Here is a 12091-nt window from a genome sequence, read left to right as displayed (position 1 = left end):
CCACTGCTACCCTTTGGGGATGAACTCACACTCCTGACCTAACCTTCCACTGGCATTTATCAATGTTTGCCTCTGTTGACTTAAGTTGAGTAAAAATCATTCAGCCACTCAGGCATATTGAACCATTCTGAAGGGCAGTTTCCCATCAGATGGGGCCTGCAGGTGCAGTAGAGTCAAAGCATAGGTTTCGATTAAATGTCTACGGATTGCATTTAGCCATGCAGAATTGCACATTTCATCGACAATCATGGGACATTAGTTAGTAGTTGTAAATTTGAGACAGACCATTTCTGCAGACAAGCCCTTATTTTATCCGCCTATTTAACCAGAGTGTCATTAATAGTTTCTTTATACAGTACAAACCCATTTTTAAAACCAGTTCAGCGTGTATGTTGCATTGTTAGTAACCTGGGTTTGTATAGGAAGCTTCAGTGAGTTGGATAGGACATAATTTTCATTGTCAGGAAGACAAACAGTAATAGAATTAGAGGCTGCGCCTGCTGAGCAGACTGGTGAGGGCTGGTTTCAGTGGCTGTTAAGTTTGAGAGCTTGGTTTAGGTAGGTAGCGGCTGATTAGCCCAATGCTTCTGGATCTCCTTTATTACCGCAGCCCTGATGAGAGCCAGACCTATGTCAAGGTCTGGTCAGCCAACCTGTCATTATTGCTGTACCCTGCTAGGCCAGGGGGACACCACAAAGTTGACCGCAACCAAATTATATGTCTTAGCTTGTCTTATTCCCAAGGCAGAGCTAATGTACATATGGTGTGCCAGATTAGGAAGCAGTCAGCCAGTTAAAATCTCTGATTTCCCCCTCAAAGTCTGGGGTTACAGAGATGGAGGCAGGGCTGCTCTGCGGTCGACACAGGGGCGCTCCATCTCCCAGACACTCTATTAGTTAATAAAACCTCAATAAAACAAACAATCTGCCAAATGAACCACTGACGGGAGAGTGAGTGACAAAAACGTTGGAAGACCTTCAGTAAGGCACCACTACTGTGCACTAGGACTGTAACGGTTTAGGCTTTCCACCAAGAAAAATTATTCAAAAGCAACACATGCTGAAACTGTGGTTGTTTTTTATATGTAGCACTTTAGAAGCTGCATAAGTGTACACAGATTTTTCAATTGGGTGTGCCAGGTTTAGATACAATAACCTTATCCCTCTGGCAAAAATAAGTTTTTTTTATACATATGACAGCTACCTCTGCTTTGAAGAAAGACATTTCATTTTTATGTATTTCAAGGCTTAAAACAAATGTTTTTTCTTGGAACCAAGAAATCATATTATAATCCTGAATTCAGTTTTAAATAGTCTCAAATGTCAAAAACAAGATAAAAATGGCTTGCTAGGGTTGTTATATTTTTACGCACTGTCCTTATGACACATAGTGATCATTCCTCTCAGCCACCGCATTCGGAAATAGTAAATTATGTATATAGTGTAGAGGGTATCTATAGCAACCACACAAAGTGAAAATACACTCCCTTTTAGCCTCACTATTGATTTGGAAATGTTTGATTAATTGAGTCTCTGCATACTTCATCTGAAAGGAACATGATTACAAAACAGCTCTTGCCTCATCAGTGGCTTTGTCGTTAGTCTGCTGGGTTCTTTCAGTATGCTGTAGCTTCACCGTTCTATCCATCTTGTGGGGTGTTTCATATGAATTCTGACACATTTTTATTCATTTTGTGGTGTCTCCTCACCCAGGCTTGGACATGAATTTTGTAATAGTACGCCACATGCTGCTTTTTTTTTTTGGAAGTGTTGGTTCTTTATCCTACCTATCTCACCTCTGTTGATACCTTGCATACTATAGGTGGGAATTTATGGACTATTCTCTCTCATTCCTTCATACACATACAAGCACACACACACTATATTTGTTCAGTCGCCTACTCAAACTTTAAAGTCAGATTATTTGACTGAAACAGTCTTAACAAAGTCAAGTTTATTTGTCTTATCAAGTACGTCCAGGTATCAGAAAGGAGCAGCCATCATGTGGAAGCATTCACGCTGTTAGCACAGCAAATCATAAACATTCACAAATAGCAGGCAGATGCAGACATGCTCAGGAGTTCAATCATCTGAAGATTTAGCAACACAATGCCAGAGACACACACATACACACACACACACACACACACACACACACACACACACACACACACACACACACACGCACACACGCACACATGAACAGAAAGAGAGCAAGAGATACATTTTATAATACAAACAGAAAGCTATACAAACAACCACACAAACATACAGTACATATCCAGCATGCATGCATCACATGCATGTAAACACATGTAGTCTACATGCATATGCCCATAACATAAACACACTGTGCTCTCATTTCGGGTGGTCTGTGCATTCATGCTGGTCTATTTCCTCACAGTGCTCTGTCCTCTTAACTGCTGAGAATCATTGTTTCTGGATGCTGCATGTTGGGATTGGGACATGTTGGTTGAACTGTGGCAGTCAATGTAAACTGTGCATGCTTTATGGTGTTGACCTGTTACTCGCAGAGATGAGTATCTGCTTTCTCATCTGGCACCCTAAAAGAGCTCCGAATTGGTCATTCTGACATCCACAGGGCCAGAGAATACATTTAAATACAGGGATTGAATGTGAGTTTTATTCTGAAATACTTTTTAAACATAATTGAAATAGTGTAAATGATAAACATGTTATTGCATTTAAAATATGCCCCTTAAAAGGTATTTTACCTTTTCCCATTTTGTCTATGTGCTTAAAGGCCCAATCCATCACCCCAGCTATATCATGGAGTACATGGTTTGCATACTAAATGTGTGCCATGTAGTTTAGTGTAAAGTAAAATATACACTGGACTGTAGAAATGGGATTCACTTGGCAAATGTGGCTTGTAGTAATTTGTTTAATTAAAAGCCAATTAATTAAAAGTCATAATTTGACATAATTACTGTTTATAAGTACTGTTTTTTAAATAGTTTTTAGTGAAAGCACATAAATTGTACAGCAGGGCCACTGACAGTGCTTAGAGACTTGACATAACAGCCTAATAACATTAATTCTGGAATGATCTGACCATAAAAGACCATAAAGCGCAGACCTAAATCTTTCAGCTTGCAGCACTAACCACCACTCGCTCTGTCTGTCGAGGCTCGCAGCACTCATACTAACTAGCAAAAGCCTCATCTCAAACACAAACAACAAGAACTGCACTTTGTCTGCACTGTGTGGAATATTTATTTTTGCATGATTGCATGTTGCGAGGTAACACTTTTGCCTTGAGATGTCACCCTTTTCATTTTAGACGAGGATCTGTCATCATCAGTTTGTTGTTAGGATTTGGAAAATAATCACTGCTGTTTGTAAGAGGCTGTCTTTTCTATTGCACAACATGTCATTTTGTCATGTCATTATTACCTCCTGGGGGCGTAAATGGACATTAACGATTTTTTTTAATTCAGGAGAGATGATCCCCTCTCATCCATGCTATCCACCTTTTTCTGAGCGTCATGATACCTTTCATGAATTATAGGGGCAACTTCCAGTTATTTATATTTATATGTCTTTTTTTGTTGGAGATTTTTGTGGGATAAATATTGTGGGAACACAACCTGCCAAACGGAATGATGTGATAATACCTCTACGTTCCACTACAGAGGGATGGAAGGACGACCTGAATAAGTGGCCTCGGATAGCTGTAACAAACTAAGTTAGCTTAGCATTTGCTGACATTTACAGAGTTCAGTGACAGGTTGTGCTGTTCGCGGCTGCACAGTCAAGCTAAACTAAATTTGGGGCTTAAAGTTACAATTTTGAAGATCTCCGTGTTCTCTTTGGTGGTCTATGGCGATAAGCAATTATTGCACGTGTGTTTTTTGGACCTCACTTGAACTTTTTTTTGAAGTTTTATCGCCTGTAGTAGTCACTCTTTTCTTTGTTTGTTCGGCCATAGTAACCTTTTACTCGCAACGCTAGCAGAGACCGAAAAGAAAAAAAAAACAGTGCCCCGCTTCACACACATGTCAGATGAAGAGCAAATGTGTTGCGTGAGCTCCGCCTACCCTCTTTAGTGGACCAACCACTGCTGGTGATATAAATAGCTAAATATGCTACTGTACACTATCAAAGGCCACTTCTTCAGGTCGTCTCCACATCCCTCGGTTGTAGAAAGCAGAGGTATGATCACATTATCCCATGTAAGGTGTGACAGGGTGTTTTCCTAAAAGGGAAGACACCTGTAGCGACTTCAGTGACAGGAATAACCGGAAGTGGCGCCTATAATTTACTGTAGGAATAAGGTGGATATACTGTAAACCACATCAGATCAGTTCTTGTCACATGCTCATGATTTACATAACACACGAATGCTGCGTGGTTCAAGTGTACAGAGAACTAAAGTGGTGTTTTTACAATGTGTGCGTGTGTGTTGGTGTGCGCGTGCATGCAGGGGAGAGGAGTGTCCAGTCCCAGGCAGCCCCACAGCTGTTCCCCAATGGTAAATATGTGTTCCTCTGACTCCTCTCTCTGGGGGTCTGTGGGTGTGGGGAGTAGAGGAAGCTAACCTAGCAGGCACTGATCAGGCCCTTCCCCTCCCCACAGGGGCATCATCCTTCTAACCCTTGACCTCTGCCCCCCCCCCCCCCCCCTTCCTCTTCCTTCTGTGAATGCCCTCTCAATAACAACCACTGCCCATGTCAAACCACACCTTTTCAAAACACAGCTGCAAACGGAGAGCCTCTGACCAGATATACTGTATTTAATATTGTCAACTAGAAAAAATTCTTATCAAAATAATCTTTCTAATTACAGTGGTGGAAGTACTGTACTAAAGCACAGTTTTGAGGTACTTAAGTATTTCCATTTTATGCTGCTTTATATTTCAACTCCTCTACAATTCAGAGATAAGTATTGTGCTTTTCACTTCACTACTTTTTTTTTTTTTTTAAGATTTTCTTTTGTTGCATTTTTGCCTTTATTTGACAGTGTAGAGGCAGAAACTGGAAACGGGGGCAGAGAGAGGGGAATGACATGCAACAAAGGTCTCAAAGCTGGAATCGAACCTGGGACGTTGCGGTAATGTGGCATGCGCTGTAACCACTTAGCTATCAAGGCGCTTTATCTGACAGCGGCAGTAACTTTTCAGATCCAGACTTTACATAAAAAAACCCTTTGATAAACTTAAAAAGTATAATACATTATTATACATTAAACAAATGGATCCTAACCTTACAAAAAAGCAGTGAGGCCTCTTGTCACATTTCAGATGTTTAAGGGTTTAAGGGTTTAGGGTTGTAAGCAGTTCCACAAGCGAGTGATTTCTCCTCTAAACTTCTCAGATGGTTTTATTTAAACAACTGTTTGTGGCCCAAAGAGGTAGCCTACAATTATCCAATATTTCACACACAAAGGCAAAGATTAAAGTGCAAAAAATGAATACAGATTTGTGTAGCAGAACTTATTTTTTTGTTTTTTAACCCTCCTTAAACAGTTTTATGTTGTGACCCTTTGGAGGGGCCACTAAACTAAACTACCTAACAGTATATAAAGTAGTTAAAACAGGCTCCACCTCGGACCTCTACAACAGTAAAATGCTGCTTACACATTAATGCATCAGTATTAATCTAATAATGTCATATAATAATAATAATATATCAGTCACAGGGAACACGCTATGTACTAGTACTACTAGTACTTTTACTTTAAATGCTTTAAGTACATCTCTCTTATATTACTCACGTACTTTGATAGGACTTTGAATGCAGGACTTTTATTTGCAATGGAGTATTTTCAGGTATCCACCGGTACATTTACTGGAAGGATCTGAATACGTCTCCTGGAGTTTGATTGATTTACTGAATAAGGATGTATAAGCACAAGTGCAAGTAGCCTCTGTCAAAAGTCCAAATCAATTTAACTGTGAAGGCTTTTAAGAGGCAGACCAAAGACTTTGGTTTTATTTGTGTTTTTGATACGAATGAGCATGCATTGTTTCAAACACTTGGCCGTGGTGTTCCTAAACTCCATCATCACGGCCTATTAGCTTTGGTGAGGGAGCCAATAATGTGTCCATGATTGCTTCATAGAAAGATCAGACAGAAAAGACACAATCCCTCTAAACTTGCTTTTTCAAACACATGCAATCTTGTGTCCTAAAATAATCAGTTGCAGGGAATATATCCATGTTAATCGAGTCCAGTTTCTTCTATTTTGTGTCCACAAGTTATTTATTTCACAACATCTGCAGTAAAATGAAACAATGAGCATGTTTTGGGGCGAAAAAAAGTATAAGAACTTTTTTTGATAACATCCCAAAAGCAATTCAGCCCAATTTTTAGGATGAGCTGTGTTTTAATAGATATAGAAAAGATGCCAGGAGAAATAAACGAATAAATCTGCGACAATGTATCAAACCTTGATACTTCAAAGAGATTTACGATTTAATTATACCAAGTAAGAGACCGAGGGAGGAGGCTTGTTCTCAGAGGAGTAGCCTGTTCATGATAAGAAGCCAAACAATAGTGTTTTAAGTTACTAGTTGTTACTACTGTATGTACACGGAGTTTCCCTAATGCCACAATATAACAGTCTGACCTATTTTAGGATTGTGTGTCCTAGTTTCTGTTATTTTCCACAGAAATAGAAACATTAGGAACAAGAGGCATATTTTGCATCCTCCTTTATCAATTTTTCCCCCTGAATTCCTGTGTTACAGCACCTTACTGAAACCAGCTTTCTGGTTTACTTTCACAGTTGCAACTCTTGAGAGCATTAACAAACTGTGCTCAATGGTTTTATTTTCTTATTGTGTGGTTTGCGTTATTGAGAGAGCATTCACCTCAGCTTTAGTCGGGTTATCGTCTGATAACAACTGTAACTTCTGAGTAACTTTACTCTAGCTGCATGTTTGCTGTTTGGTCAAGAAAACACAGTATTTTCTCTTTTAAAGCATTCTTTTTTTTATCAAAGTCATCTATTCCCGGTGATTAACACCCAGAGAACTTCTGCCTTGTGCCTTTTTGTGAATTCTGTCCACAGCCCGTTGATGTATTTTGTTTGCGGTCGTCATAAATGGCTGATGACAAGTTGCATTGAGGTTGCTTGTCAACAGTCCTGATTTAAATCAAGAAGTGCTACAGCTAGAAATCCTGTGGCTTCTGTTAAAATATTATGTACACTGTCTGAACTCCTCTGTATGAAACCTATACTGTGGAAGCTCAGCATTAGACAAAACATCCTACACGTCATATTGGAGAATATTTACAAAAGTCTGCCCACTGTTACTGTAATTGCGGGTCCTAACCCAGTGCACTGTAGATGTGGCTGGAGTGAATCCAAAACACACAAACCCACACACATACCAGAGCGTGTGTCTCTTCCCTGTCTTCACAAAACCATAATGTCAGAAATATTTCTTTGCTCTCTTAACACATGATCATTACGCTTTGGTGAGATGGCTGCCTGACTAAGCGTTTTGGAGGCATGTCTTGACACTGTCTTATCGTCTCGTCTGCCAACTGTCTCTGCTCCCACTTTGCAATTATGCAAACCCACAGTGCTACACACTCAAGCCTGGGTCTCAAGCCCCCCCCCCTCCTCTCTGCCCAATACTCCATAATGAGCTATCTAACTACAGGGAGTGGACAAGATAATGGAAACACCTCAAAGAAAAGGATTTCAGCTTTGGAGAATGTTAAAGTGAACTAAAGTGGAGAATGTTAAAGTGAACAAGTGGCAATTATGGGGTAATGGTAAATACTAAAACGTAATGAATGTAGCACAAGAATAAAGAATAGTCATAAAGTCCTCAAACTGACTCGGTAATGTCTGTTACACAGCAACATGAGCTACATTAACCACCAAAAGCTAATGCCCACACCAGACCAAGTAAAGATGTAAACCCCTGAATGTATTGAATCTAGAAAAGGTGCATTTTACTGATTATAAATAAACACTGCTATAAAGTGCGTCATCTTAGGTTGAAAACATTTCACGGATATAATAGTGACTTTTAAAAGCTAATAATCTTTGTAAAATGCATGAACATCAGTCAAAGAAAAGAATGCTAAATAATTGAAGTTATCCAACAAATTGTCTCATGTAAATCATGACAACACATACCAAACACATTCTCCATCCATCATCGACAAAGGGAAGCAGAAAGTTGAAACCAACTGAGAACATATACAGTAGGGTATAAAGGGGGTCACAAATACTGCTGATTGTCATGTGACCTAAGAGAACCCACCTTTTTCATGCAATGTTGACTCGTCGTTTCCACATTGGAATCCTTTTTCATGAAGTGTTTAATAGTGGAATAATATTTACTCCAGATTTGTCCCAGTATATTGAAGCATCAGGTTCCGCCTTCAGCAACAACATCCACTGAACTGTTTTGAACTGTTGTCTATGAAACAACTATAAAACATAAAATGACATCACTGTAGGCACCTGTTTTGCTTTGATGCGTAACTCCAGTCTACCGTTGAGTTTTTTATTTGAGAGAAAGAGCTTTACAAAGTTTCATTATGGCTGCTGCAGGCACTGCAGTTTTAGATTTAAGTGAAGAGGATTAGGTGTTTCCCCAAAGGGATTCTCGTTCTCGATATAAAAAAAAACAACCTGCGCAGCACTCCCTCTTTAGTGCCACGTGTGAGCTGCCATCTCCCTGCCAGTGTGAAGTCCTCGACTTGCCAAGCTGTGCTGGTTTCTTTTTACAAGAGCCAGCATCCTACAGCCCATTAGAGAGAAGTGATGCACTGTGAGGATAACCAGTTGCCTTACAGCAATTTAAAGTGATTGTTCCAGGTCGCAAAAGGTTTTTTTATTTGTTTTTTTGTTCAGAAGAGTGTGAGGCTTTCTATAAAGTTGCCAAAAACTATTAAGGCACACACCGGTCTCCCTTACGTGAGAACATATTTCTCCCGTGCTGTTGCTTAAAATGAAAGTCTCAGTCACTGTCTAGAGAAGAGACCTCAGCTATCCTGTCCTGACTGACTACCTTCCTTTTTTCAAATCAGTCTAGCCAACACAGGGGCATGGTAGCTGAAATTGCTTTTTTATCCCCAAAATGCCTGGAAGGTTTTGTCAAAAAGCAGGAAAAAGTGGTGGTTTTGTCGTATCTGTCTTGAAGTCAAACCTCTGCCCTCATGATGGAGGGGAGACAGATGTCCTGCAGTACAAAGGACTTTTGGAGGTTGTATTTCACTTTGACCAAAGAGAAGCAAACATGCACACACTTTAACATACAGAGAAAACGTGTGAAACCCTATATTTGGCTATGTTGGATCTAATATTTCCCAATGACTGTCTCCTTTCATTATTCACACGCATCTCCTAAATTCCCTTACTGTACTTGTCATTCGGCTGCTGCATTTATGAATCTGATCTCTTTTCTTATTTCCTTCTTTGTTCCTATTTTCTACTGAGGACCTGAAAGTCTGCTCTGCTTCTTATTGTTTGGCTCCTGTTTGACACAAAAACTGAAACTGAATGCTGAATATAACAGAGTGCCTTCTAATCTTTTTTTACTATATTACCAATACACATACATGCTGTTTTGATGAGGAGAAATAAGTAGGTCAAGGCAGCATCTACAGTGTATTTGTCTATGGGGGTTTGTCTGACTGTGAGTGCTTGTTTCCCTGCAGAGACCTGTGCAGTGAACAATGGCGGCTGTGATAGCACATGTCATGATTCAGTGACAGGAGTCCGCTGCAGCTGTCCTGTTGGCTTCACTCTGCAGCCAGACCGCAAGACCTGCAAAGGTAATGCATCACCATTCAAACCACACCTACCCAGCTGTCACCAAATTAATCTTGCGCTTGTTGTGTTGCCAGGCAAATTGGAGCTCCTTTCTTCACCTGGAGCTCATAGGAATTATGAAGTTATTTACACCCTCCTTGTTAGCACCTTTTTCAACCCGCTAGTTGGATTTTCTCTCTATAGACTACACATTGTTTTGCACCCACTGGTCTGTATCCTTGCTGCATATTTTGAGTAGTATGTTATCATGTACTATGTTTTCTTGACAGTTTTTCCACTACATTACCATCATCCTTTCTGGGGGTTGGCAGAGCATCCTCAACTCGAGCAACCTGCATACTGTAGCAACTTTTTAAAATTATATTATGTCTAATAAAATCAACTCCAAACTTTAGGGTAAAACTGTGAATTATATTAGGAGACTTTGAAAACAAAGGCACTACTGACAGTGAGGGAGTTCGACGACTTTGGAGAGAATGAGGACAGTCGGTGTTTCCAGAAAAGTGTGGATAAAAATCTGTCACCCTTCTACGGCTCGTGTTATTACACTAACAGCTCTGATAAAAGTACATTGGCTTCTATTAGGTTTGAGAGGAAACAAGAGGAAAACAAACCCAGGCAGCATTGGCACAAGAAGACAGGAACATGCTGCAGGCCAGGCAATTTTCAAGAACAGAGACAAAATGGAGCAAGGAAGGGATTATTTTATTCCATTTTTGATGCATTTATTTCAACCAGATGATGAAGACTCCCTCAAGAGACAGACGCCTCATTTGTGATGATGATTCAGAATTAATCAAAACCGCTGCCAAACTTGCCAAAGCAGAGCACCATCAAAAGCGGGGATGAGCACATGATATATTGATTGGGTATTGGCTGCAGAATTAAAGAGCGGAGTAACCAGAGGGAGATGGACAATGATGATTTAGAGGCCTCACCGCCATGAGGCTTTACTGTGTGAGAGCTGCATCTCATTACAGCCACACACAAATGAATTTTAGCCCTTTTGAGGACCAGTAAGGAAATCCCTGAAGCTCATTTCAAGTTTTTGCAAGACTGTCATGGCAGCATGACCAAACAAATAAGCATGCTATTTTGAATAGTTGAATAGTAACTATGCCGTTAGCTAAGCTGACTTTGTTCTTATTACAACTTTTTATGAACTTCTTTTAAAGCTGCTATAATCAGTATATTTATATTAGCAATGGATCACATGGCTATGTGTATGTGAGAAACCCCAGAGCATTATGACCCGAGTCTGCAGTTCCCCTTAACTCTACTGAGCTTGAAAAACCCACTGTACGTTACCTGACCAGCACCAAACAATGGACAAAGTTAACAACTAACTGCTGAACATAGTGGAGCATTTAGCAGCTAAAGAGCCAGATATTTTTCTCAGGAGTTGGTGGAGACCAAATACAGAGGTAAAAGGAAGGTAAATATTGGACTTACATTTGACAGGTGGAGAGAAACATGACTCTAAATGAATAATTATGTGCTCCGTAACTGCTGGATGTGTAAATAAGCAACTGATTGCTAACAAAAAAATGTTAGTGTTATGTTCACAGCTTGTTCCCACTGCCCTCAAGTGAACAAAAAAAACCCAATCACATGCAGGTTTAATTTTTCTCCTCTTTTTCGTGATTTGTGATTTGATGTATACATTGTTCTTGATGTTTTTCTGTTTATAGACATTGATGAGTGCCGTCTTAACAATGGGGGGTGTGACCATGTGTGTCGAAACACAGTGGGAAGCTTTGAGTGCAGCTGCAAGAAAGGCTACAAGCTACTGACCAATGAGAGAACGTGTCAAGGTAGGTAGCCCTTTTAACCACCTTTTACCACTTAGATAAAAACACATTTCCTGTAAGCATGTCCTTAGCACTTTCTTTCTTATAGATAATGATTTTTGCATTGATTAGCAAGAATGGTAAATCCAAAATGTCCTCCTAGAAGCACAAAAATATGCTCCCTCAAGCCTGCAGAGAAGCCAAACCAGGTCTCTCTTGCTTGTTTGTCTGTTATATTTGGTGGTAGCCATCACTCAGCAGGAGCTGGGATGACTAGCTGCAGAACAAATAAAGAGTTTGCCATGGCCGAACACAGGTGTGGAGAATTAGAGCACCAACTCTAAAATCTCTGGTTCTTGGATGAATCAAGCCACTACAGAAACATCTGGTGAAAGAAGACAGGCAGGCTAGAACTGTGGAGCCAAGCTTAGCCTCTCTCCCAGTGGAAAAACAGATGACATGCTATTTTTTAATTCTCTTTTCTTTATGATGTGGTCGATCAATATCCAGCCTGGTACACATCAATGTCATGCAATGGG

The 12091-nt window shown here is 40.1% G+C and overlaps 1 protein-coding gene across 2 annotated transcripts in view; it reads left to right on the top strand.

Annotated features, from left to right (window-relative positions):
* scube3 (signal peptide, CUB domain, EGF-like 3) overlaps positions 1-12091 on the top strand; it is an 84462-nt gene that overhangs the window by 52442 nt on the left and 19929 nt on the right. Inside the window, exons 7-9 of one of the 2 annotated variants that reach the window (XM_031316724.2) lie at positions 4448-4495; positions 9648-9764; positions 11454-11576. In XM_031316724.2, coding sequence (XP_031172584.1) covers positions 4448-4495; positions 9648-9764; positions 11454-11576 — 288 coding nt within the window. The remainder of the gene's footprint in view (positions 1-4447; positions 4496-9647; positions 9765-11453; positions 11577-12091) is intronic. The other variant, XM_031316725.2, reaches the window with a different exon arrangement.

This window comes from Sander lucioperca, chromosome 12 (genome assembly GCF_008315115.2).
Source record: "Sander lucioperca isolate FBNREF2018 chromosome 12, SLUC_FBN_1.2, whole genome shotgun sequence".
In the NCBI taxonomy this organism is placed as follows: Eukaryota; Metazoa; Chordata; class Actinopteri; order Perciformes; family Percidae; genus Sander; species Sander lucioperca.
This window is presented reverse-complemented; position numbering and strand designations above follow the sequence as displayed.